Source organism: Phyllostomus discolor, chromosome 4, assembly GCF_004126475.2.
Source record: "Phyllostomus discolor isolate MPI-MPIP mPhyDis1 chromosome 4, mPhyDis1.pri.v3, whole genome shotgun sequence".
In the NCBI taxonomy this organism is placed as follows: domain Eukaryota; kingdom Metazoa; phylum Chordata; class Mammalia; order Chiroptera; family Phyllostomidae; genus Phyllostomus; species Phyllostomus discolor.
In genome coordinates, this window is record NC_040906.2 from 7,292,212 (window position 1) to 7,317,548 (window position 25,337).

A 25,337-nucleotide genomic window follows, 5' to 3' on the forward strand; every position below is an offset into this window, starting at 1 on the left:
TGAGGCACAGTCCCTTTCCAGCTGTCCTTTCAGATGGACCTACTAGAAAACATAGCCGGCATGACTTGGAAGCGTGGCCTACAGTGAGACCAGGACAGAGGTGGGCGTGAGAGGACTGGGGAGCAAGAATCAAACAAAAAAAAGAGGGAAGTATGTCTTCATGCTACTGGACTGTTAGTCTTCATTGTAATGGCAACTCTGATAAATCAGCCATTAAATAAGTCAGTCTGATAAATACTGAGGAGGATGTGAGATTTAGTGGGAAAGACTAATACTTAGCAATGTTTTCTGGACCAGGGATCTACTACTACCTAACATGCCACCCCAAAACTCAGGGATTAAAAAAAAACCCAGCCATATTATTTGCTCACAATTCTGTGGATTAGCAATTTGGGCTGGTCTCAGGTGAGTGGCTCTTCTGCTGGCCTCACCTGGGGTGCCCAGGTGGCTGTGACTGAGCTGGGTGTTCAAAGGTGAGCTCGTTCACATGCTGTCAGCTTGGCCTCCAGCTACCTGGTGCTCATCTCCAGGGGGCTAGCCAGCGTCTTCCTGTGCTGATCTCAGGTTCCAGGAAGGTGATGGTGGAAGATGCTAGGTCTTTTGTGGCCCGAGATTGGAACTTCCGCAATGGCACATGTGTCACATTGTATTGATCAAAGCCAGGCACATGTCTACTGGACAAGGTCATGGGGAGGAGGAGAGGACTGCCAGTTGGTCCTGGGGCTGGACCAGGCAGGGCAACCAATAGGCATCTCTCACCCCAAAGGGTATCCCTGTCTTTGGAATGTACCCTTTGCCCACCATTCCCACAGTGGGAGAGTTTTCAAGGGCGCAGCCTTGAGAGAACACTGTGTTGCAGAGACCAGCTGGACCGAACACCAGACCGAACCCCATTAAGGCCTCTCCATAAACTAAACTTCAAGGATTCCGGCTGGGGCCATGGTGGGGGCATTCAGAGAACGACTGTTCTTGCAGCTGCCCAAGACAAGCCTGTCTGTCTGTTCCCGTGTTTATTATACCTGCCACTCTGGGGTGTGGCAGCTGTGCCAGTGTGGGATGGCCTGCCTCTTTCTTCTGTCTCTCCGTGCCCTCTGTGTATGGGGGGGGGGGCAGCTTACAAACCAGCATCCGGCAGAGATTCAAAGGCGCACAGATAAATTCCATCTCGTGTTGGGAGAAAGAGGCGCGGGCAGGGCTCCTGGGGGAGGAGGATGTTCGTGGCCATCTCTGAAATGGACCTGCGGCATTTCCGAAGGGGGTGAAGGTATGAGGAAGTTTCCCATGGGAGAACTGAAACACGCATCCTGGGCAGGAACCAATCTCGTGCCATTTGCCTTTAACCAAGCTTGCAGATGAACTGTTAAGGATTCCTTTTAAGGGAGGAAAGGATTATCTGAACACCCTAGTAAACACCCATCACAATGCAGGGGCAAGAGCCAGTGGCTCCGTCCCTACAGAAAGATTTAAGTGGTTTAATAAATTCTCAGTCTTCTAAAATATTGCTCATCTACAGCTGTTTTGCTGGTTTTGAAATAAGGTGAATGATACCATAAGAAGCACTTTCTTATGCTGGCTTTGCTAAATATATAACCACAATAAATTTTCTTGGCCATCTGGTTAATTTAGAAAGGTAAATGAGCTTAAAATATGGTGTATCACTTTTGTTAGAGAAAAGAAAGCAGACAATTGAAATCCACAAATATCCCAAATAGAAAGGACTTGACCACAAGGAACACGAGCCACTTTGCAATAATTTGATTATTTCAATCATAAAAAGGGGGAGGAAAAATAACAGGATGAAGACGAATGTTTTCTGCACACCTACTATGTGCCAGGCATTTTGCACACCTTCCCTCCATCATGGCTGCCAATAATTCTAAGTGCTAAGTAACATCACCCCTTTTACAAGTGAAAAATCTGTGGTCCCACAAGGCAAATGGCTTGCTAAGAGTAATCACCCAGATAATTCAAACGCTGGGACTCAGCAGGAGTTTCCCCATTGTCCTAGCTCCTCTCCAACATGTATTGAGATTGATACATATTTTATACTTGTATTCAAATTATGCACATTTTAGCCTACTTTTGTAAATCTATAATTAGGCCTTAAGCATTTTCAGCTGCAACACAGCTTTCCAATTACCCTTCTTAATAGCTGCATACTATTGAATATTTCTTTGATATGTGGGACCATTGATATGTGGGACCATAATTTACTTCACCTTTCTCCTGCCTTAGATATATAGGTTGCTTAGGGCCCGGAATCATGGACAAGATTTAATCTGGCTTACAAAGGTCTCTAGGGGTGGTTGTAATTCTTTCCCTGGGCAAAATACTATTTTTATAATTTATCGGGGCCTTGTCAATCTATTTTCTTAGTATTTTTTCTTATTCTCCCTTGAAATGGTATTTATTAAGCTTAGATCTGCTTAGCAAATCTTGGGGGACTAAGGACGTGAAGTTAGGCATGTACTTACGTGCCCAATATTCCTACACACTGCACCTGAACACCTCCTGCTTCCCTGAAGGAAGGGCGATTCTTTGCTCCCAACAAACCTCTTGGCTTAGCAACGCAGCACCTTCCGACTCACCGGGAGGTGCGGTCCCACGCCAGAACCGCACACATCAGCATGCATGTCCGCGTCTCGCCAGTAGATGTCTCTCTTTCATTCACCCTCTCTGGCGGGCTCCTCCTGAATGGGAAGGCTGGGGAGCCAAACTGAAGGGTGGGAGGTCGTCCCATCCCTCGGGTCACCCTCCACCAGCCTCTACCTCGCCCCTCCCCACCCCGCCCAGCTTTCTGATTCGTGGCATAAAGGTAATGAAACAGAAGTGTCGTTTGAGTTTCAACACATTCTCTCCTTGGCCCCATCGTTTTTTGCAGGGGGACTGGTAACTGAAAGCACTCTACAGAGATTTTCCTCTTTAAATAGCACCGCACTCGGAACCCAAAGCTGCATGACTGAGTCACAACAATTAATTACCCTGGGAGGTGAGAAGACAGGATTTAACGCTCTAATGGGATGTGAATTGAGGCCCGTTATCTCATCCTACTGCTATTTAAAACAAAATCACTTTTCCTCGGAGGCGTCTGTGACTGAGGGTGGTTTCAGAGCTTCAGTCTGAAGACATCCCTGGCAACCGAGGATGCCTGTTTTAGCTTCCCGAGTGGCTTAATAGGCACATTTGGATTTTCTAGATTTTTGTCACGAAGGGCACCTCTGTCTGCTTTGGGATTGGATACAAGAGAATTAGGAGGCTGGGAAGGTCTATTATTGTCACCAGGATTTTTCAGGTGTGGGAGTTGTGCAAGAACAGTTATCGGAGAAGAAAAAAAAAACATCGTCTTAAAACAGAGACCACGTGACCAAGCATCTGAGGTGCACGTCCACGTAGGGTTGACACCCCAGCCACTCATCCCGAGGGGGTTATTGGCAGGCCCAGAGCAAGGGCCGGGACTGTGGGAGCAGCAGAGAAAGTGAGTCCTCAGGGTCTGCAGTCAGGAGGGGTGTTGGGGGGGTTTGGGGATGTGGAAGGGTGTGAGTGAATGGGGGGGGGGCCCTATGGCCACCTGGGGAGACAGAGAGCAGCCTCTCAGAAGCCCCTCTGTGGCTTTGCCAGAGGCTCCTGCCTCACCACGGGCTCCTGGCCCTGCCTGGGTGGGTGGAACCAGCCAACAACGGTGAGGTCTGGCCTGGAAAGGAGCACCACGCGCGGTCGGAGCTCTGGATCTGGAGCGCCACTGGGCCACCCTCCTCCGAGTGACTCTCCGTGGGCGACTCCGTGGACCTCTGCTGCCCATGCCTTGGGAGACACTGGGCTTCTGTCCCTCGAGTGCTGCTGGGAGGATCTGAGGAGCTGAGCGCGGGGCTCTGGAGTGCTCCTACATCACTCTACACGCACACACGATAATGGGCAGAGCCTTCCCGGTGGCGGCGTGGGGTGTTGGTTTTGACAGTGTGAGGGCTGTGCACGTGTCCCAGGGTGACCCAGCTCCCGCCAGCCCCGAGGCTCAGGACCCCACCTCTCGAGAGCCTTGGCCCCTCCAGGCACAGAGTTCTCCTTCCGGTCTCTCTGGTCCTTCTGCCCCACCATCTCCTCCTCCCACACTCTCCGTCAGCCCTCCAGAGGCAGCGGGGCACCTCCGTCCTGCCCAGTTTCTCCTGCCCAGGACCCAGGCGGCTGCTCTTTTCTCCAGGTGTTTCCACGGCCCCACAGCCGTGATAGCTGCCTGGCCAGAGCTCTGGCCTCGACGTCGTCTGAGTGCGCCCTCCAGAGGCCCAATGTGTTCTGTCTCTAGTTGGGAATGTCAATACTCCTCTTGCCCAGTTGTCCAGAAGATGTGAAGGGCCAGGCCATTTTAGGAAAGGGGATTATTTAGCGGGGAGGGCAACACTAGCCTCTGCACCTGGGAGCTCAGGGTAGCCGGTGGCTTATCTCTGGGTCTGCAGATCCCTGCAGCACCTGGCAGATCTCAGGGATGGAGGATGGAGGATCTTGGGTTGTCCTCATGTGGCTGGATGTGCCCCAGTCTTCGCTGTCATGTCGCCCCTCAGTGCATGTTTTGGGTCTCACTCCAGACGTCCCCAGGGCCCCCATCGAACACGCTCCGCCCTTCCCTTCTTCTCACATCAGCTCTGATTTGTTTTCTTCCCAACATTTATCATCACCTAGCCTAATACTTGTTCTCGTGTTTTCTCGGGGTGTGTGTGTGTGTGTGTGTGTCACTGTCTCCCCAAGTAGAATGGAGATTCTCCTGTTCTGTGTGACTCTATCCTCAGACCCCAGCTCTGGGACTGGAGCATGTAATAGGCGCTCAGTTAACACGGGTGGGAAGAATGAATGGAAGTTTGACGCCCAGCACAGTACCAGGCACATCGCAGGCAATTCAGAGCCTAGGGCGCCAGGGGCTGCGGTTTCTCTCGTCAGGAAGCACCCCTCTCCAGACCCTTCTCTTCCCAGCCAGTCTGTCCCCTCTCCCGGGCTCCATCCCGCCTGGGGTTCTTGCCGGGGGCAGGGTCGCAGGCTCTGGCCTCCCCACGCTCCCCTCTCGTGGATCTGGGGGCCGTCGCAGTAGGTCCCGCGACCCCCGCGGCCCCCGGGTGCTAGCTGTCGGGCGGGCGCGGGCCCCGGGCATGCTCAGAGCGCGCAGGTCCGGAGGCGGCGGCGGTGGGGGAGGAGGAGGGAGCGGTCGCCGCTGTGCGCTCGCGGGCCCGGGCGGAGCTGCGCAGTCTTCTCGCAGCTGCGCCAGGACAGCCGGCGCGCGGCCGAGCCCACAAGTTGCCGGCAGCTGAGCGCGGCGCCGCCCCCTCCTGCTTGCAGCCCCCTGCGCCCACCCCGCGGTGGTGGCCCGCCGGAGGACGCACATCCCGCGGACGCCGACCCCAGATGTAAAGCGGCACCGCAGCCCCTCGCCCCCCAGGCGCATCCACTGAGTCTCGCCAGCGTCTCCTCTGCCAAACCCCGCGGCTGGAAGATGTGGCAGCCGGCCACGGAGCGCCTGCAGGTAAGGGGCACCGGGGGCCAGCCTGGAGGAGGAGGTGCCCGGGCCAGAGGAGCAGAGCTGGCGCCTTTGCCCACTTGCAGGGATTTGCCCAAAACAACCGTGTTAGACGCATGGATAGGAACATGATGCTGCTGGCTTAACCTAGAGCCAGGCACCCGGCGGGGGCGAGGGGGTGATAAATCGATGGAGGCATCGCTTCGGGCGTCACAACTTTCGGCTTGGGGGTGCTTGTGCGCGTGTTGGAATACACACGGTTGGGCTTTCTGACCAGCAATGTCAGATTGCATTCCACTGACACAATTTTACTGGTCTGGGGTTAGGGCTTTTTGCATCCAGATATTTTTCTTCTTTTTGTCTCCAGGAAAGACAGAGCAAATGATTTGTGAAAATATCCATTTGCCAATATAATTTGGAAATATCAGGCTTGGTTTGGCTTGGTCATGGTGTGCTACTTCTTTCCTCCTTTCCCCTTTCTCTGGAGCTCTCCTGTCATCTCCCTTGAACCCAAGCCCCCCCAGATATTTGAAAATCAAAAGTTAAGTGAAGCCAGGAATGATCATGTCCTGGGTCATCCCATCAGAAGTTTTTCATAGTTGTCTGTTGAAATAAAACCCTTTCATTTGGATTCTGAAGCTATGGAGTTGGGAAGGGGGTCAAAGTGAGAAAGAGCTGTGTTTTCAGAGGGGACCCTGGGGACCCTGGGATCCCCTCGACTTGAGGTTTGATGGCTACCCTTTGCCCAGAGATATTCTCAAGAGGGAGGGCAGCTGCCGTGCCAGATATGATCCACGGAGCCCCGCAGTGAACTTTTGGCAGGCTCGGAGCCACACTGTTCCATAGTAAAGTTTGAAGAAGTGTCTAAGTGGTGAAATAGAGCACAGTTGGAGGCCGAGTGTGTCTGCAGAGTGCGGACGGTGGAGGCCAGGGGCCCCGACTGGCTTGGAAGGTTTCTGAATGAAAAATTCAAAGCTGCAGACTGCCCTGCCATAGGCAGGGGTCACCTGCTTAGACCACCACTTTTTAGCAGGGTCAGATGCCCCACAGCCCCTGTCTGCACCTCTCTGGGCCTGAGATACGCGGGGCGTGGGTCCGCATGAGCAGACTTGGAGCTATCAGGCCAGTCCCCCAGGGTGTCAGACTAAACCGGAAAAGGGACCTGTAGCCTTGGAAACGGGGTTGGGTGGGAGAATAGCCCCTAGCCCCCTCCTTGTCTTAGTAAGAGAATATCAGCTCTGAATGATTGATTGATCAAAGGTGTGATGTCAATCTATTTTGGCAGTGGCACCAGTCACCAACTGTGTGTATGGATTCCTCCTTGCGTTTGGGGTGTGGATTCTGTTCTAAAGGAGGGGCGATGGAGGGCTTCGGGGTGCAGGGCTCCCCATTAAGTGAGGTGGATAACTCTTGGAAGTCCTCAGAGAGCAGAAGCCACAGTTCCTTAAGGTGGGTCTTATGGCCTGGTGGTCAGTGCTGTGGCGGAGTTGGTGGATTTTGTCCCTTGAAGTTACTTCTACCGGCTCGTTTCCTTTAGGGACCGCCGTGTGCTCCAGAGCCCGTGACCCTTGGCAGGAGAGAGCTCTGGCATGCGTGCCGCATGGCGAGCATTCCTGCCTGGAAATGTCCTCCTGGCTCTTCTGCGAAATGTACACATGTACAGTTGGCACGAGTCCGGCTCGTTACGGTTCGTGCTTGCAGTGCGTGTGTTTCATTGGGAGGTGTCATGTTGAGAGAGCCCGGGCTCTGGCTTTCGAAAGCTCGAGTAAACACGGCTTATCGCTGACGAAGATCCAGTCACTGCTGGACGGTACTTATCAATGTGGGGCTCAGCCTCATGCTCCTCAAGTTGGAATGCGTCAACAGCCCGGTGCTCTTTGAAAAGTCCATCTCAAGCCTTGTGATTCACAGCGTGAGCCAGACGGAGAAGAAAACGGCTTCGTACTCATGGTTTCTCCCCCAAGGGCAACTCCACACTGTTTAAAACACTCCTACTTTGTATGTTTTTACTTTTTGCTCTAGGGGGAGGGAGAGGTTGAGTGTGAGGTGGTGAGTGAGCCACTTGTAATAATATTTTATTTACATTCCTTGTGGTTATCTTTGTCATGGTCTCTGATGGCTGGGATTTTTTTTTTTCTTCCCCTCTGTGCCCTCAGGGCACCACCGTTTCTGAACATTGGTTTCCGATTCCTCGGTGGTTCCTCGGCGAATGGGCTGCATTAGCTCGCCCAGATCCCGGGGCTGTGGAAATCAGTCAGGTTCCACCGGGAAATAAATGGCAAGCCCGCTCTTTTTAGCGAAGCCCCGCCTTCCTTGCACTAATTTTTTTGACCTTCTCAAGTAACCTCATTAATTTTTTTAAAATTAATTTTTAATGCAAACATTCGAATTTAGATGAGTGGGAATGAAGAAAATGCTCCAAGGATGCTTTTCCCAGAGCTTCCTGTAAGGACTGCATTGTCAGTTTCTTGCACAGACACCTAGAAGCAGAAGAGGCACCGGAAAGCAAAGAATGACATCTTTCCCTAGCTGGTTTTTTATGAGTTCCTATTTGATGAGGCCCCTTCAAAGGGCCCGCCGTAGCCCAGGGAACGTGGCAGAACTTTGCTGAGGTCAGTTACCCTCTAACTAATGAGAATTGAACAGATGGCACCTTTGACCTGGTGGGATGATCAGGATCAATACCCACTTTTTTGCCAAACAAAACGATGCCCATGTTTTCCGATCTGAGTTTTTGCTGTTTGACCCACATCTAGCACGGGCGAAGCGACCAGTTGCCCCGAGCAGGCCCGCGCTGGGTCATTTCTCATTCAGTCACACAAACCGCGGCGAGTTCATCTGCTCCCTTGAATGTTAAAACTTCTGCCGCATCGCACTGGAGCTCCGGCCGGGAGCTTCTGCCATGGAGAACATAATGGGATCAAAAGGGATGTGAAGGTTTACATGACCACCCCAACTTTTAGAAACCAATGAATCTGAATTCTTCCCTTCCACCACCTCCTCTGAGCAGCAGACTTTTGTCCTTGGGAGGAACTGGGGAAAGTTATACATTTTTAAAGAGAGATTTGAAGCAGGTTCTACTCGGAGAAGTAATGGGGACTTTTCAGTAGAAAAAGGCTAAGTGTGGTTGTTTAAAAATAGAGATGAGATTACCTCCGGCCTCCGTGTTTAAAATTTGCATGGATGTGTTCTGATTGCCTGGGTTATTGGGCGGAGCGGATCCATTAGAAGGGACAGACTCATCCATGCCCCAGTGGGGACTCACTTAGACATAAGGAGCATGTATTTCCCTGAGCATATGTCTTCTGTGAGCTATCAGACTCTTTAAGTCAGGAGAGGAGGAGAGCCAGAGAAGGACGAATGGGGATTGTGAGAAACAGAGGCCAGCCCTTGCCCGGTGGCTCAGTGGGTTGAAGCGTCGCCCCACACACTGAAAAAGGTGGGGGTTCCATCTTTGGTCCGGGTGTGTGTGGGCGGTCCCTGACGGATGTTTCTCACATCCATGTTTCTCTCTCTCACTCTCCCTTCCTCTCTCATTAAAATCAATAAAAACACATCCTTGGTGAGGATTCACAAAAAAAAAAGAAAGAAAGAGAAAAGGAGCAAAGGAGGCCAGCACGTCCTTGCCCGTGGTGTGGACATCACAAGGGTGGCGTGGGATGGGGTGGTCGGAAAGGATGGGGAGTGAGTCCGAGCAATTTCTAATTGCAGCGTCTGAGTCTAATCATCTTCTCGTGATGCATTCCATAAAGGTTCCAGTTTAATCATTTGCCTGTCTTCCCGGAGATTAAGATTCTCTGTGGTAGATCCAGGACATACAAAGCTTTTACCCATCAAGTCCGATTTTGGCTTCTCAGCCTGGGCCATTTTTTTTTTCTGCCTCTTCACGTTCTTTTCCCCTCTCGTTTTGGCCAAGGGCTGGGCGTTCAAGCCTCCACAAGTGGGTGAAAAGAGGAAGTGTCAGGCGAAAACCAGAGCCTGGAGAACTTCCTTTTGATTCCCTGTTAGACTTTTGGCTGATAAAAAGGGTGATGTTTTTGACCAAATAGAATTTAGAGACTTTAGGAAGGAAGAGTCCTTCTTCCCCCAGGATTATCCTGCCCTTGCTCTACCCAGTCCTATCTGGCGGATCTCACCGTGGCCTGGACTGTGGGTGGTTTCCAATTCATTTCTCTACTATGATGCCACTTCTGCTTTCCCCGTAAGAAGTGAGGCCGAAGAACCCTCCAGAACGTCAGCTGGAGATCGTCAGACCTGGCCCAGGAGGCAGAGAGAGCACCTGGGTAGACGGGCCACATTTCTAGGCAGACCGAGTCGACAGAAGGATCATGGGGCGGGGAAGATAATGACAAGGCTGCTCTTACGGGATGCGTGTGAGTGTGGCACAGTGCCGAGGAATGTTCGTTGAATGATCCAGCTCATTTACCCCCCGTAACCACTCTTATCCCCATTTTGCAGATGAAGACGCTGAGGGCTAGAGCGCTGGCATGGTGTGGCCAAACTCAGACAGCTAGCCATGAACTGCGTGGGCACTCGAACCAGAGCTTACTTCTGAACCCCTTCCCTCTGGCACAGAAAGATGAGCCAAAGCAGGATGCGCTACCCATGCTCCTGCCGTTGCTATTAGTAAATAGAATTAGAATAATGGTGGTCCTGTTTGCTCCAAGAGGCTGCTTTCGTATTTCTTGTTGAAGCGGTGTGGTTGCCTAGGTTGACCCAGGACTACCTTCTGTTTGGTGGCCCCGATCTCTGAGGGAAGCAAGCTGCCGTGTCACACTTAAGCTGAAATCCCCGACTGCCAGCTAAGAAAAAGATTAAAAAAATCATGTATAGTCAAATGACAGCAAACTGACCATTATTAACAACCACACCTAAAACAAAACCAAAAGAAACTAAGCAAACAACTAGAACAGGAGCAGAACCACAGAAATGGAGATCCTATGGAGGGTTAGCAACAGGGGAGTGGGAGGAGGAGAGAGGGGGAAAAGGTATGGAGAAGAAGTAGCATAGATTGTAGGGAGAAAATAGACAGGGGGAGGGCAGGAATAGTATGGGAAATGTAGAAGCTAAGGAACTTATGACACATGGACATGAACTAAAGTGGAGGAATGTGGGTGGGAGAGGGTGTGCAGGGTGGAGGGGAATGAAGGGGGGAAATCAGACAACTGTCATAGCATAATCAATAAAATATATATTTTTTTAAAAAGGACTCTCTTCAGCATCAGCATGTAGCAGATATTCAAACTAGAGACCTGGAAAGCCGGTAGTGAAGCCCGTCCCAGTGGCAGCCGTGCCTGGTCTAGACCAAAAGTGGGGGGAAGGGAGGGAGGAGGTGGAAGGAGGGTTCAGGAGCAGTTGCTTGTACAGAGGCACGGGTTTCCTCACTAAATCCATTGTAGAGCTGCTTGTTTTTCTTCATCCCTCCTAGCTGAGCAAGCACAAAGCATTGGGTCTTACCGTCCGTAAAGAAAACTCACAGTTATCACTCACTGACTTCGCTCTGAACTGAAACGCTATCTTACATCATCGGGTCCGTCGGCTGAGTTTGTCAGCAAAATCTCTAGGAAGTGACTTGCACAATGCTAACCTTGGGGAAAAATCCTCTCCCCCTTGCCACATTGCCTAATGTTGACCCCGCGGGGTTATCTCGGGGTGTTGGGCAACGTTTGCATTTTCTTTGAGGTTCCATGTGAGCTCCCTCCTCCCCCCTTCCCTCAGCACTGCCTCTGTTCTGCCATGTCGATTATTAGTCCTGTAAGGGGGGTCCTGGAGGGGTGGGCCCTGGACAGCGCCCAGGAGGCTGGAGATCCGGCTCCCTTCCACGGTGCTGTCTGACTCCGAACAGCAGCCGGCCGGGGACCCGTTAGTGGTCAGCAAAGAGAACGAGTCCAGAAGCCCTCAGTGACGACAGTGTGCTTCATGGAGCCCCGCCGGGCACACATCTAAACGGAGGCTTTGTTGAAGTAGAGCAGAAGGACATAGTTGAGATGTTTGTGCACAGACCTCCTAAAGTCCAGTGGAATTAGCTACTATCACTTTATGTTAGCTTAAAAAAAAAGTTTTCATTCCAGTTTCGTGGCTAACCAGCGATAAAGGCATCAGCGTGTTCACCAGGTCCAAACCCTCCAGCCACGGACTGGAGAAAGGGACAGTGTCAGGGACCAGCCACAGACGCGCTCTGTGCCTTTGGCATGTGGCAGTGCTGCCAGAGCCGCAGCCAGCTGCACGCCCTCAGTGGCCGCAGAAGCCCCTTGGGCCACTCATCCTCCCGAGCAAGGCCCCTTTCTCATGCCGGAGGACCTGTGGCCTCCTCCCGCTTCTCTCGCTTTGGCAGCTGAGGTCTTACTTTGATGAGAGAGGTTTCAGTAGTGAGAGAAACACCGTCTCCCGCTACGTATTAGTTGGGTCTTTGATTACTTGAGGCATTTATCCTCACATGGCTACTACTAAGGGACTGAGATTCACATTGCAACCCTGGTCTCACTCATAGTTGTGGGGTGACTTAAGTCCCCCCAAAAGATATGTCGAAGTGTTAACCCATTACCTGTGAACGGAGCCGCATTTGGAAATAGGGTCTGTGTGGCTGTATAAGAGTTAAGATGAAGTTGTATGGATTAGGGTGAGACATGAATCTGTGACTGGTGACCTTGTTAGGAGAGGGTTGAGGACGCACAGGGGACACGGGATGGAGGGACATTTGCAGAGGGAGTCAGAGCAAGGAGTTATGCTGCCACCAGCCAGGGACCACCCAGGGTCTGGCAGCCACCAGACGCCAGAAGAGTCGAAGGCACATCCTTCCCTGGAGCCTTTGGAGGGAGCGCAGTCCTACCAACACCTTGATTTTGGACTTCCAGCCTTTAGAGCTGTGAAAAGTCTGTGGTAATTTGCTGGAGCAGCCCTGGGAAGCTGACACATAACTGAAACCATACTGCCTTTGACCGTTCTCTGTGTTTCTAGAGGGCTAGGTACGCCCGATGTTGGACACTGGGATGAAATGAACGTGTGTGCAGAGCATGCTCTTTTTAATGCTGAGCATGAATTTATTTAGAGTGGGTTTGGAAAAAATGAAAACAGATATTAAAGAACGACTGGAATATCCCTTTTCTCATCCCGATCCTGTTCCGATCACTATCCTAGGGAAAGGCAGCCAACCAAGGGCCTCTGGAAAATGCAGTAGATACCTGCTTCAAGAAGTAGTTAACTTTGGTAATTAAAATTATGGCTGGTACCCAGGTAGTTCAGTTGGATAGAGCATCATCCTGATGTTGCCAAGGTTGGGGGTTCGATCCCCTGTCAGGGCGCATGCAAGAGTCAACCAGTGGATGTATAAATGGGTGGAACAATGAGTTGATGCCTCCCCTTCTCTCTGTCTCTGCCTCTGCCTCTCTCTTTCTTTCTCTTCTTTCTTCCTTCCCTCCCTCCCTCTCTCACTCTCTTCCTCTCTCTCTCTCTCAAATCAATAAATACAAAATTAAAAAAAATATGGCTGGGGTGTGAAAAGTAGTCACATAAGGTGGATCTCAGTGACACTTTTCTAGACGGGCAGAGACCAAAGGAGGGCTAGAGTTTTATCCCAACACGGTCCAGTCTGTGCAGCGTCGCCAGGGGGCAGGTTCTGGGGTGTGGTCCCCCCAGCTAGGAAAATGTGTAGGTCCGCCTTAGCGTCCCTTTCCAGTGGGCCTCTAGGTCCGCCTCCCAGTGTGTGTGGTTGTTGATTATTTGTGTCTGGTGAAGTGTTCTGTTTTGTTTTCATTTTCACTTAGTAACGGTATAAATTGTTTTAATGAGGAATGCATTCCTATTCTGGGACTCCCTTGTAAGACAAAAAAGAAACGTCACGAGGAGTCGGAACTCTTGCTCGCCTGGAGAAACTCTTCTTTCTCATGCAGCAGCCATGGAGGCGCAGACGGGCCTCGTCCCCGTCCCGGCGAGGGGGAGGAGCCCGGCTCCCGGCAGAGCGGCTCCCTGGGGTTGGGCTTCTCAGAATGAAGGCGCTCCTGTGTCCAAATGCTGTCTTGCTTCTCACTCCCCTCCTCAGCAGGGAGTGAATACCACCTGTGTGTGTGTGTGTGTGTGTGTGTGTGTGTGTGGTGGGGGGGGGGACAGGAGCCCAGGGGAGAGCTGCCAGGGGAGAGGGCTCCTTAATTGTCATCCTTCCTCAAGGAGAGAGACATCCTGATCCTTTCATGACCAGTCTTTCCTCCCGGTGTCTCTGTAATTGTGGGGCTGAGGATCAGCACACAGATTCCCAAGCCCCTTCTGCCCGCCACAAGCTTTGATGCCTTTAAACTGCAGGACGGGGCTGGCTCATCCTCAGGTGTGTGCGACATCCTGGTGGAGGAGCCACCTGTTCTGTGGGGGTCGTGGAAGCCCCTGCTTACTCTCTGGGCCTCCTGTGGGTGTTCCCTAGGGGCTGAGCGGGGCTGTGGGACCGACACGGAGCTGTTTTGCTTTCGACTCAACTTCTTGGTGGCTCAGCACGTTAGTTTCCCAGGGTTGCTGTAAGACAGTGTGTGCCGCGTGCTGGGCGGCTGGAGCAGCAGACGTTCACTGTCTGTCAGTTCTGCAGACTGGCTGTGTGAAATCAAGGTGTAAGCCGGGCTGGCTGCCTCCGTGGGCTGGGAGGGAGGAGCTTTCCCAGGCCTGCTGCACAGCTCCTGGGGGTTTGCCGGCCGTCTCTGGCGTTCCGTGGTCTGTGGCAGCCACCCTCCAGGTTGAGCATGGCATTCGCCCCGTGTGTCCGAATTCCCCCTCTTTAAAATAAAGACACACGTCCTACTCATTGGGATCCACCCTCCTCCGGTATGATCTCATTGTAATTTAACTAAGTACGTCTGTAATACCCTGCTTCCAAATAAGGTCACGTTCCGGGGGTTCAGACTTCTATAATACACGTGAAAATTTGAGGGGCAGCATTCAACCCATAACGCTTCGTGTGGAATTTTCTTTTGAGTACCATCCATTCGCCAATATATTTCTCTCCCTCCAAAAAAACCCCAACCATCTCTCCCCCCCAAAAAGCAATGAGATTTTTTTCTATGAAGTAGCAGCACTGATGTGAAATGGATGGAGTGACACCTCTGTTACCTGTCACGAGGCCATGATACGATTTTCCACCTGATTGAAAAAATGCACACTAATATCAGCTTAGAGTAGCAAGGCAACCAATCAGACAGTTTGGACGTGTGTGAAGAGGTTAATAATACTGTCTACTCCCTCATTCTCAAGTTCACATCCGTGAAGGAAACTGATGTGATCTGACTGGTGGTTATTTTCCCAAAACTTGCCCCAGATTTTTGCAAACATACACAAATATGTAGCTCCCTATTTAGGCTTTCTCACAGATCTCAAGAAATATATACACATATATAATATATATATATGTCTATACACATATGTATAACATAGATATAAAATCACGCTGCAGTTTTTCTCTTTCTTAATCCATGAAAATGTTTCAAGGGTTTCTCTTCTGCTCAGTACAGGTAGCTGCGGCTCATTCCTTTTCGCACCCGCACAGAGTTTTGTGGTGGAGCTGGGCTGGAATTCATTCAGTCCTCCCTCATTTGGGGAACATTTCTGTCGTGTCCATGTTGCCATTACAAGGATCCGGGCCCTACCCTTGTGCTGGTGTTCCTTTAGACGGACCGGCTGGGACTGGAGTTGCTGAATCAAAGCATCTGCACATTTTAAATTTTAGCAGCTGTCAATGAGGACCTCTCATGAGAGTTCTGCTTTTTGATCAAGTGTGTGTGATTTTGACAAAGGTGCAAAGAACATAGTTCGCTGCAGAAAGGATAGTCGTTTTTTCCAACAAAATGATGCTAGAATAATTGATTACCCCTTTGCAAGACAACAAAAACAAAGTCACCAACAATAAACCTGAGACTTCAGTCCATAGATCACCTGGACTATATACAAAAATTTAGTCAAAATGCATCGTGGACATACATGTGACACCTAAAACCATAAAACTCCTAGACAAAAAGCAGGAACTCCCTGTGACCTTTGTATACATCTGTGTAAACAACCTAGATAATGACCAGATCCGTCACACCCAGAAGTTTCTTCAGTTTGGGCGAAGATTTCTTAGAACAGTAACAAAAAAACATTCAGTAAAAGAGAACTTGGATAAATGAGACTTCATCAAGATTAAGAAGTTCTGCTCTTTAAAAAGTATGTGTAGGAGTATGGAAATATAAAACAAAGACTGGGAGAAAATACTTGCAAGTCACATATCTATAATAAAGGACATGTACCAGGCTATAGGAAGAACTGTCAAAACTCAGTAATGAGATAACCTGGTGACTTGTTAAAATGAGCCAGTGATTTGAACAAAGAAATTACAAGCATAGGAAGTAAACACATGAAAAGGTATTCAACATCCTTAGTAGGAAAATGCACATGAAAACTACAATGAGCTATCACCACCCAACGATAGAATAGCTAGAATGAGAAAGGCTTCGCCTGCACCCTGTGTTGGTGAGAATGTGGAGGAGGCAGAGCTCTCCCGCTCTGCTGGTGGGGCTGGAAAATGATTGACAGCAGATTAGTAGTGGCCTGGGTCTGGGATGGGAAGGGGGGTTTGAACAGCAGGTGTACACTGAGCATCTCCTGGCCACCAGGATGTGTGGTCGCCCCCATGTTTGGCAGGTAAGATGCTCAACTTCTTTTGCTAACTGCATTCGCTTTGGAGTAGAGGAAAGAAATGAAATAGGTTGAGGTGAGGGGTAGCAGATGGGCTAGAAAGCTAGGAAGAGGGGACATTGGGGAGTCGAAGGGGTGAAGGATGTGCAGGCAAAAAACGAGGAAGCGACGGCAGGGTGGAGGGAGTCACATGGGGACTCGGCCCCCCGCTCGTGAGCAGGCCCTGCAAAAGTTAGCCGTCTGCCGCAGGTTCCTGCAGCTGCTGGCCGTGGACGCGCTGCTCCTTCCGGCGAAGGGGCCAGTGCTCGTGTCTGCTCTGTCCCGAATGCCTCTGCTTCCATGGACGCTCTGGTTCTCTTGGAAAGATAATGTTTTCTAGTTGAAGAGCCTGGACGCTCTGAGGAGAGGAATAGAGTATTCCCAAGGCCACGGGGGTGGGCACCCCGGGTTGGGGGGAGGGGAGGTGATGCGACCACTTCCGGAGGCTGTGAGCCAGACCACCCGGGGCGCACACAGGGTACCATGCAGTGGCAAGAGCGTGGAGTTTAGAGTCAGGCCCCCGTGGATATAAATCTTGGCCATTCCCTTATTCCGGCGTTACCTCAGCTCGTCGATTTGTGTTTTCTCAACTTTAAAATGGGGGTAATAACAACATTTATCTCCTGACTGTTAATTGAGATGAGGAATGCAAAGTGCTCAGTCAGGTATCTGGCCATTTGTGGGAAGGAGTAGATGCTAGTGTCTCCCCCGTCTCAAGTCCAAGGGTAAAGGAGGTGAAATGCAGCACAGCATTTTAGAACCTGGTGGCTGAGAGAGGTTTGCTGTTTCCCAAAGTGTGTTCCACGGGGCACCCATTCCTCGAGCTGCTCACGTAGTCTCGCCCCAAAGGGTTCAGTCTGTACGTGAGTTTGGGGAGCGCCAGGTGGAACAAAGCACATCTGGTTTACGGCAGGACGTCTCACAGCCGTCAAGATGCCATGCCTGTGAATTTCCACTCGGGGGACAGGAAAATCCCAGTCCCTTGTGCGGCAGCTTCCGCCCAGGCGGGGGCACCTCGGTGCAGAGTCTGAACTCCTTCAAGTTGACAAACTGTGCCTGAGGTTTGGCTCTCGCTTAGAAAAATGTTTTCCTTGGCCTCCTTTCTGTGTGTATAAAAACTTTACAAATTAGTCTCCAGGATTGAAAAATCAGAGGAATTTATAAGGCAATCTGGGCTTGCTGATTCTCTCCGAAAATGGGAGGGTCGCAGCAGTGTGGGCCGGATTCTCACGTAGTGACCACTGACCAGCTGGTGTCCGGCTCGTCCCAGGCCTGACAGAGCGCATCTCGCTGATTCACCACGTGCTCCGGGTGCTTGGGTCTGGGACCCAAGTCTAGGTCAGGCCCTTCTCTTGGCTGATGGGGGAACTGAATCCCAAGTTCACGTAGTGTTGAACTCCGGATCAGATTCTTGGCCTCCTGACTCTTAAAGGCCAAGGCGATAAATAATTGTGTGACTGAGTTTATTTGTCCAGCACCGTTCATTGCTCTCCAGGCGCAGCTCTGGAATCCACCTTGAGTGCCTGCGGCCCCTTTTTGGGAGGAACCGTGTGTTGGAGTTTGAGTGGCTGCAGTGGGGGAGATACCCCCATCTCTCCTCTCCTGGGAGGTCATGCCCCGGGGGTTGGCAATGCTGTTCCCCATCCTGTTTTCTGATCTTGAGCATCTGGGAGGGCTTCCAGGCAGAGGTGGGAGGCTTCACCAACTTGTCACTAAATGCCAATCTCTGTTTCCTTCATATCCCACGCCAGGCAACTACAATTTCTCATTGTTAGAGTATTGGCTCATTTCAGGCGTTGTTACTGCCAAACATTGGAACAGATTGCTTCCAAAAAGGGGGGCAGTTTGGAGGGTGGAGAGTAGTTTTTAATCCTCCCTGACTATCAGCCTGCGAAGAACCGTTCAAATGCTATTTCAGGAAACCAGAACTGAGAGACATCTGTAATGGTGGCCACCCTTTTGTATTTAAGCATTCCCGTTTCCACCCAAAACACACTCAGGAGCACTTTGCTGATGTTCCCCTCATCGTCCTGGGAGCTGGTCTGCAGCCACGCTTGCTTCCCTTCCCGGGTATGCCAGCGTCCTCCCTAACTCCGCCCGCGTCCTGCGGAGTTACGGGGTTCTGATTTTCGCGTGAAGTTTACAAGGAAAGTAACCAGAAAATGGCTTGAGCTATCAACCCACAGGACCCCCCACTCTCTACCGGTCTGCTTGGTTCCTGAAGCCCTAGGCCGTGTGCTTCCCAGCCCCCCGCCTCCCCAGCTTGCCCACTGAGCCTAGCTGCCCAGACTATAGATTTGACAAAGTTGCCTATTGCTCTTCCATTTGACCCCCTTCCAATAAAAGTGTATGAACTTTATTGATAACTATTCTAAGTGGTATTGCGCCCCATACTTGGACTCAGAGTTAGGTCTATCCATTCCTCTGTCTAACCCAATATAGTCTAATCTGATTTTCCCTGCTATAGCACCTTCCCAGAAATTCATCTGAACTAGTTACTGCTGGCCAAGTGTCACTCTGCAGGAGCAAAAGAAGGGAGACACAATGCTGCATGCAAAGGCCCTGGCCGACCTAAAAGTTCAGCAAATGCAGTTACATGTTAGATGCTCACATGGTTCTGAAAAGGCTGGTTTTGGGTTAGTAACAAAAAAAATTCCAGGGCTTTTGACGTTTTGAAAATGAAATATAGACTTACTGAAGCATTACAATAAGACTGAAATGAAACCTTCAAGTACCAGTCGTATCAGGAAGGGAGGGATTTAGTTGTGCCCAAAATCCTGCACTAAGGATAGCCACCCTAACTGAGCTTGAAACTTCTAGCTCTGAGCTTCCTAGCAGCCTAAGTAAGAAAAGAAACATGATGAGTTCCTTAGTTCTCGTGACCTACTAGAGGAATGTATGCCTACTAGAAGAATGTTTTTTGTTTTTCGTTTTCTGCCCAGCTTCATTTCCCATCTTCTGGTAACAGCACCCTGATAATTGCTTTTGGGGACTGTTCTTCCCCCACTGCAGTCGGGGGAGACTCCATGTTAAGGTGGGGCTGTCAATCAATGTGTGCCCCTTTAGCCTAGGGGTCAGTGTGTGCCCCACATGTCGGCATCACTCAGGCAGCTTTTCCCACGAGTGGGAACCCTGAGCAGGGTGACAGAAAGGCTGGAAGTAGCCCAAACTGGCCATTGTGACCACCATGGTCTGAGGAGCTCTGTCGTCCTGCTGCACGGACCCAGGCGCTGCTTGATCCCGCCCTTCCTGAGTGTGGCCTTCGTGCCCTCCTTTCCATCCAGCGTCACTGCCCTTGTTTGTTTATGTCTGCTGCTCCAGTGGGCCGGCCTTGGTGGCCACTGCTTGCAACCACAGGCTCCGATCGCTCTGCAGGTGGAGGTTTCCACAAACCGTTGCTGTGCCGGCTTCAGACTCTGATCCACAAGATGCGACGTGTGCGGAGCAGAGTGCACGTGGGGAGAAAAGTGGGGGCGTCGCGCTGGCGGGGCCTGTCAGAGGCCAGCTGGAAACCCAGGGACGCACGCGCCTCTCCTGAGGCGTCTGCTTTGCTCGTGAAAAGTGTGTGTGCGCGTAACTGGGGGGAAGAAGAGAGGCTGCAAACATGCCTTTCCTTGGCCTTTCTAAGGCACTACCCTTGCTTCAGTGAGCGCCACCGAACAAAAGTAATCCTGAGTATCCTATAGTCCCGGCCCCCAGCTCGCATGTTCTGGCCCATCGCTGGAGAAGGATTTTTGTCTTCGTTGTTTATGAGGGTGTAGCCCTCCTTTGGCATCTGCTATAAATCTTAAGGTTTTTATAACTTGGATGTCACTCTCACCTTCCTGCCAAATATCTGTCCTGAAAAAGCAGAGTGTCATTTTAAGTAATGATGCTTTCACTGCATCCAAAGTAAATAAAGTAATTTCGGTACACATTATAAAATGAATCCTTCTTGTCTCTGAGTCTGGGGTAGAAATGGTTTTGGGGATGCAAACAGCCGTTTTGGCCAGCATAGCCGAATGGACACAGTGTCGGGCTGTCTGAGCCTTGGATCTTGAGAAGGATTTGTAGTTGTGGGTTAAAAATGTGAATGGCTCCGCAAGTTCACTCTGGGACAATGTGGGTTCTTTAGCCCAGAAAGTGAAATACCTCCAACTCAGGTAGTCCTGACCTTCTGGGGAGAGAATGTAGTTCCTCAGTTAGTCTTCAAGACCTGCTTTGCCACTTTAACTTAACGCAAGGCGGAAATCTTTGAAACAAAGCTCTCTGGATCCAGGAAAGTTCATCTGGCATCGGTTAGCTTGGGCATCCCCCGCCCCGCCAGCTCCCCCCGCTCCCCACCTTTTCTCTAGGAGCTCGAAGCGTTGTAGCAAATGAACAGCTCTGCAAAAGTGCAAAATTGGGCGAGTGTTGTACAACCCAAGAAAATTCAAATTCCTATTTCCCCTGTGGGAATCCTCTCGGGGAAACTGAAATAATTGAAATACTTCATTGCAATATTTCACTGAAACGTTGAAATATTACCCTGAAATATTCGCACACGGAGCGCAGCCGGGATCTGTTTGAGGCTGTTGACAGACTGGCTACGTGACACGGCCCAATCCTTGTCTGGACGTGAGGCCGTCTGGAGGATGAAGAATCGAGTCTAAAAACCTCCTGATTGGTGTTTCCGTCTCGCAGCGGTGTCCATGGTAAATAGCACAGGCTCAAGGCTGATCTCTTGACTCCCTGGCCCAGAGAACTGGCGTTTTTCTTCACGAGGTAATCGAACACCCTTGTTGAAGAGGGGCCGCCCCGCGGGAGATGTGTGTTGGCAGGGTACCCAGGCGAAGGGCGAGCGGTCAAGGACGACTTGGAGGGAGTCTTTTGGACATAACACCTAATTTGCAAGGAGCTCAACGCTACATGTAGGGTAGGCTTCCTCTGTGATTTGGGGCCACATCTGTGTTTTTTTTCTTTTTCTTTTTTTTTTTTTTACCTTCTTTCTTCCTCACAATTAATGAGTGACGTTCTTTCCATTCCTGAATTTCTTTGAACTTTCTTGCTAACCGCTGAGCCCGTAGACACTTTTTAAATGGCTTTTCCAAGGGGCCATCACCACCTCTCCTCTCCCATCTTCTTCTCAGCAGCTGTGGGCTCTTGGTGGGCTGGAAGTCCCAGCTGAATTGGACAAAAACAGATTTGCCTGTTGCTTCAAAGCCATTGCTTTGGGGTCTGTTAAAAAATTCTTTTTTAAAATATTTTTTTTTTATGATTCAGAGAGCATTTATCGTTGCATTAGATGGTCGTCAAAACTCATTTCTTGGGTTGTGGATGGGAGAACAAGTGGGTTCATTTCGATCCTAGGACTGGGAGAAATTGTTATGTTGTTGATTGCTTGTAACATGCACTTGAGAAAGTCTATCTTAGAACATGTCAGACACCTGTTTTGGGTATCTGAAGGGCCTGATACTGTTTATCTATTTTTGTTTCAATCACTGGCCTCTCTAAGTGGGACGGGTAACTTTGCTTTGAAGCTACTAATGCCTACTGGTAAATGGACCGTGTGTGATAGAGCAAATTATTTCTCATCTCTTGCATTTCTACGGGCATCTCAGACTCAGGGGAATTTTTATGTAGCATAACAATTTCATAAGTGTTAACACATTTTTTGTTTTTTTTTAAAGCTTCACATTGTAAATAGGAGCCGAAGCCTGCCTCAGAAAGGTGAAACTAGATTGAAGTCGTCCAGAGTGGAAGGCAGGCTCGTGGTTCCGTCATAGCTCCCATCCTTGGGGTCCTGGGGTGGTGTGCTGACCGTGGATTAGACTCAACTAACGTGCTCTTATGGGGGAGTAATAATTCTTAACCTATGGACCTGGGAGCTCAGGAGGGTCATGGGATTATTTCAAGACATCTGTGAATCCTACATGCATTACATATAGTGACACGTCCTATACACCAAGAACATATACTTTGCGAATGTGCCAACCACATTTCAAATCCTATGTGTTTTATTATAAAATATTTATTTAAATTCATTATTGATTCATAGTGGCTTTTGGACTTCATGCATATCTTCAATTAGGACAGAATTGCTATGCATGGGTCAGCATCCTTTCGGGTGTAAGAGGGACCAGGGTTCTTGAAGGAGCCGGGCACTGCAGGTCTGACTAGCGCTGCGCACGGGGCGGTAAAACCACACTGAGTTTGGTTGGGATTTGTCTCAGTGCTTCTTCCTGTGTGCCTTTCTCCCAGGCTTTCCTTTCAACAAATGTTTATTGATCTTTCATGGTGGGGGTGAGGAGCCAAGCTAAATTATAAGGTGGGTCTACGGAAGCGGTTACAGGAAGTGCACATGCTGGCGAAGGTTTCAGCGAGTGAAATATGAAGTTGGTTGTTGTTTTGTGTGTGTGGGGGTGGGGGGGGGTGGGAGCACCCATCCTCAGCTGCTGTGAGTGGGGAAGGACGAGGGCCTTTTGGTGAGGGATGTGAAAGCTTTCCCTCGAGTCCTGTCCAAGCAGGATTCTGACACCTCGGGGACGAGGACTACGCCGCCTGGGCACATGCTGCTTGGGAGGACATTGCAGCGTCATCTCCAGCGCGGGCAGACGCGGACAGTGGGGCAACCCCGGACCCGGCGGGTGTGTTTGTTGGTCTCAGGGCCTTGGGACTTCTCCCCGTGGTTGGGTGCAGTTACATGGAGACCGGCAGGGTCCTAGACATGAGCGGTCAGCTGTTGCTGGTCTGCTGTGGTCTCGTGGTTTTCCAGCCCATCTCTCAATAAAAGCGTCTTGTCCAAGGGCCTGTGTTGAGAGTTGCCAGGAGTACTGAAGAGGGAGACACTGTGGTTCCAGTAGAAGTCGCCTCCTGAGTGTTCAGAAGTTCAGAATTTTTATGTTTATTTGGACAGATGCTATTTGGCTAATTTCTTATTTGGGAAAATATTATTTCGCTTACATCTCCTGTGATTTCCCCTTTCCTTTCTGCAGTCTTTTGCACATTGAATTGTGGGACGGTTGTGTGGAATAAAGCCAGTGAATGAAAATGTTGGTGATTAGGCAGAACCTTTTCTCTCCTCCCTGCTGCGGTCAGTGTTAGTGAAGAAGTGTCCTCATCAGGTGCTACGGAGTTGCTTGGATGCTTGGGTTCACACTCATACGCTATCCTCGTCGCCTCTCTTTTCATGTACCCTGGACCATCGTCCACACTCTTGTGTTTTGACGTTTGATGCTGTTGCCGTGTTGTTTCCTTAGTTGAAATGTTCTTCATCACCCACGCGCTCTGGTCAGGGGACCCTCGTCCTGCCGCAGCGGATGAAACTGTCCCTTTTCTGCCTTTCCTGATATCCAGTTGCCATCAGTTACCCCCTTTTTTCTGGGTGTCCACGCTTTGTTCTTATGTTGCAATTATACCACTTAGCTCATTCTAGTTGTTCTGGTTATTAGAATTATTTGTGGACTTGCTTCTTGTAAGTCTCTAAGCTCTAGAGGAAAGAGGCTGGGTCTCTATTTCTCGTTGCGTGTCTCATTGCACTTGGCACAATGCTGGGAGCATAAAGCTGGGAACACAATACAAGCCTGTTAAATGTATTTGTTTAGATGGTGCTCCAGTGAACTAATGATATTTTATAATTATTTGCCATCTCTCTTAATTTCTGTGGAAGGGAAAGCAAGAGGTAGTATGGCATACATACCTTTGTAAATCAGTAAGGATGCTAAGAGTGGAGGTTGACTTTTGTATTGAGAGAGAGAGAGAGGGAGAAGGAGAGAGAGACAGAGAGAGAGGGCGAGTCACTCTCTGCATTTATCTCTGGAGCCAGCTGTTAATGGGGATGAACACAGTTCCATGTGCCCATATTAAGCTCTTTGGGACGTGTCCTGAGTCTCCTTGACATTTAAATGAAAATATCAGACATTGTATCTCTCTCGTACCCAAGCTATCTTCTGCTTCTGGTGGGGATAGTATCTCTTAATTTCAGGAATGCAAGAGACTTCCACAGTCAGAGCTATTTATAACAAAGTATGATTAATTAAAACAATAAATATAGAATCTGCCTTGTTTAGAGCGACGTCTGTTTTGTGGTCATTGATTATGCTGGTGTCTTCAATGGGGGAACTTTTTACGTTGCTTTTCCTTATGCAAGAGCAGCCGAGTGGCAGCTGGGCATCAGCAAGAAAGCCGGAGGGTTCCTGGACTGCTCGACACACTCCTCGTTGTGCTGTACAGCACCCAGCGCGGAGCCCGGAGTAGGCAGTTCTTAAATGTTGGACGCTTGCATGGACCCCAGGGCCTTGAAGTCTTTGGAGCTGGGGAATGTTGGTTTTTACACAATTGCAAATGCCACTTTCTGTTATTCTGAGGTTCCGTTGCAGGTAGTTGTGTCTGTATAGCAAGTTCGTTGTAGGCAGTGGGATGTAAGCAGGTCGGATCTTAGAGGGAGGGGGCCTGCTTGTGTGTCTCTTCCTCTGTCTTGGTGGGAGTGGAAGTGCAAACGTGGAGCGTGAAAGACTCCTCCAGCCCGTCGTGGGGGAGCCCTGTGCCCAGGACAGCGGGGCAGGAAGCTAGGCGGTGGGTCCTTGGAGCCAGGAAGCTGCTGCCGCAGTAGCCCCGGGCTGTTTACCCAGACTTCATTTTTTTTTTTTTTTTTTTGGTGAGAAAGAAATAAATGCCTGTTTTCTTTAAACCACTGTTATTTTGCTTTTTCTTTCATTTGCAACTGAAGCTAATCCTAAATGACACACTGTACTTTCTAAAAATCATCACCATTGAATTTTTGTTCCTCTCTGAGCTTTGGATTTCGTGTGTCCCATATACACATTAACTATAGATATCCTTGGGCCTTCAAAAAGAATCTTTTTCTTCTCCCTGTTTTCCTGGAGGAGAATTTGATCAGGATTCTGTTTCTGTTCTTGAGTTGGTAGGTCCGTGTTTGTGGTTTGGGGAAAAGTACCCTCCCCTCTCCTCCATCCCAGCAAACCTTCTGCCTTTTGCAAATTGCTAAAATGGTCTGAAAAGACTGTGCGAACGGGTTTTCCCTGGGAGAGTTCTTGTCTTGACACAACCAGCTGGAGACCGGATGTGCAGAGGTAAGCACTTGGAGTGATCAGAAGATAGGAAGTTTTAACTACTTCCAGTTGTCAGAAACGTTTTACTTCAGTTGAAGGATTCGGAGCAGGTTTTTTTTAAAAGA

The 25,337-nt window shown here is 50.0% G+C and overlaps 1 protein-coding gene across 2 annotated transcripts in view; it reads left to right on the forward strand.

Annotated features, from left to right (window-relative positions):
- The first annotated feature begins 5,174 nt into the window (after nucleotides 1-5,174).
- PID1 (phosphotyrosine interaction domain containing 1) overlaps nucleotides 5,175-25,337 on the forward strand; it is a 203,542-nt gene continuing 183,379 nt past the window's right edge. Inside the window, exon 1 of one of the 2 annotated variants that reach the window (XM_028509933.2) lies at nucleotides 5,175-5,503. In XM_028509933.2, coding sequence (XP_028365734.1) covers nucleotides 5,474-5,503 — 30 coding nt within the window. In that variant the 5' untranslated portion in view covers nucleotides 5,175-5,473. Of the gene's footprint in view, nucleotides 5,504-20,524; nucleotides 20,927-25,337 lie in introns of those variants that run through there. The other variant, XM_036022750.1, reaches the window with a different exon arrangement.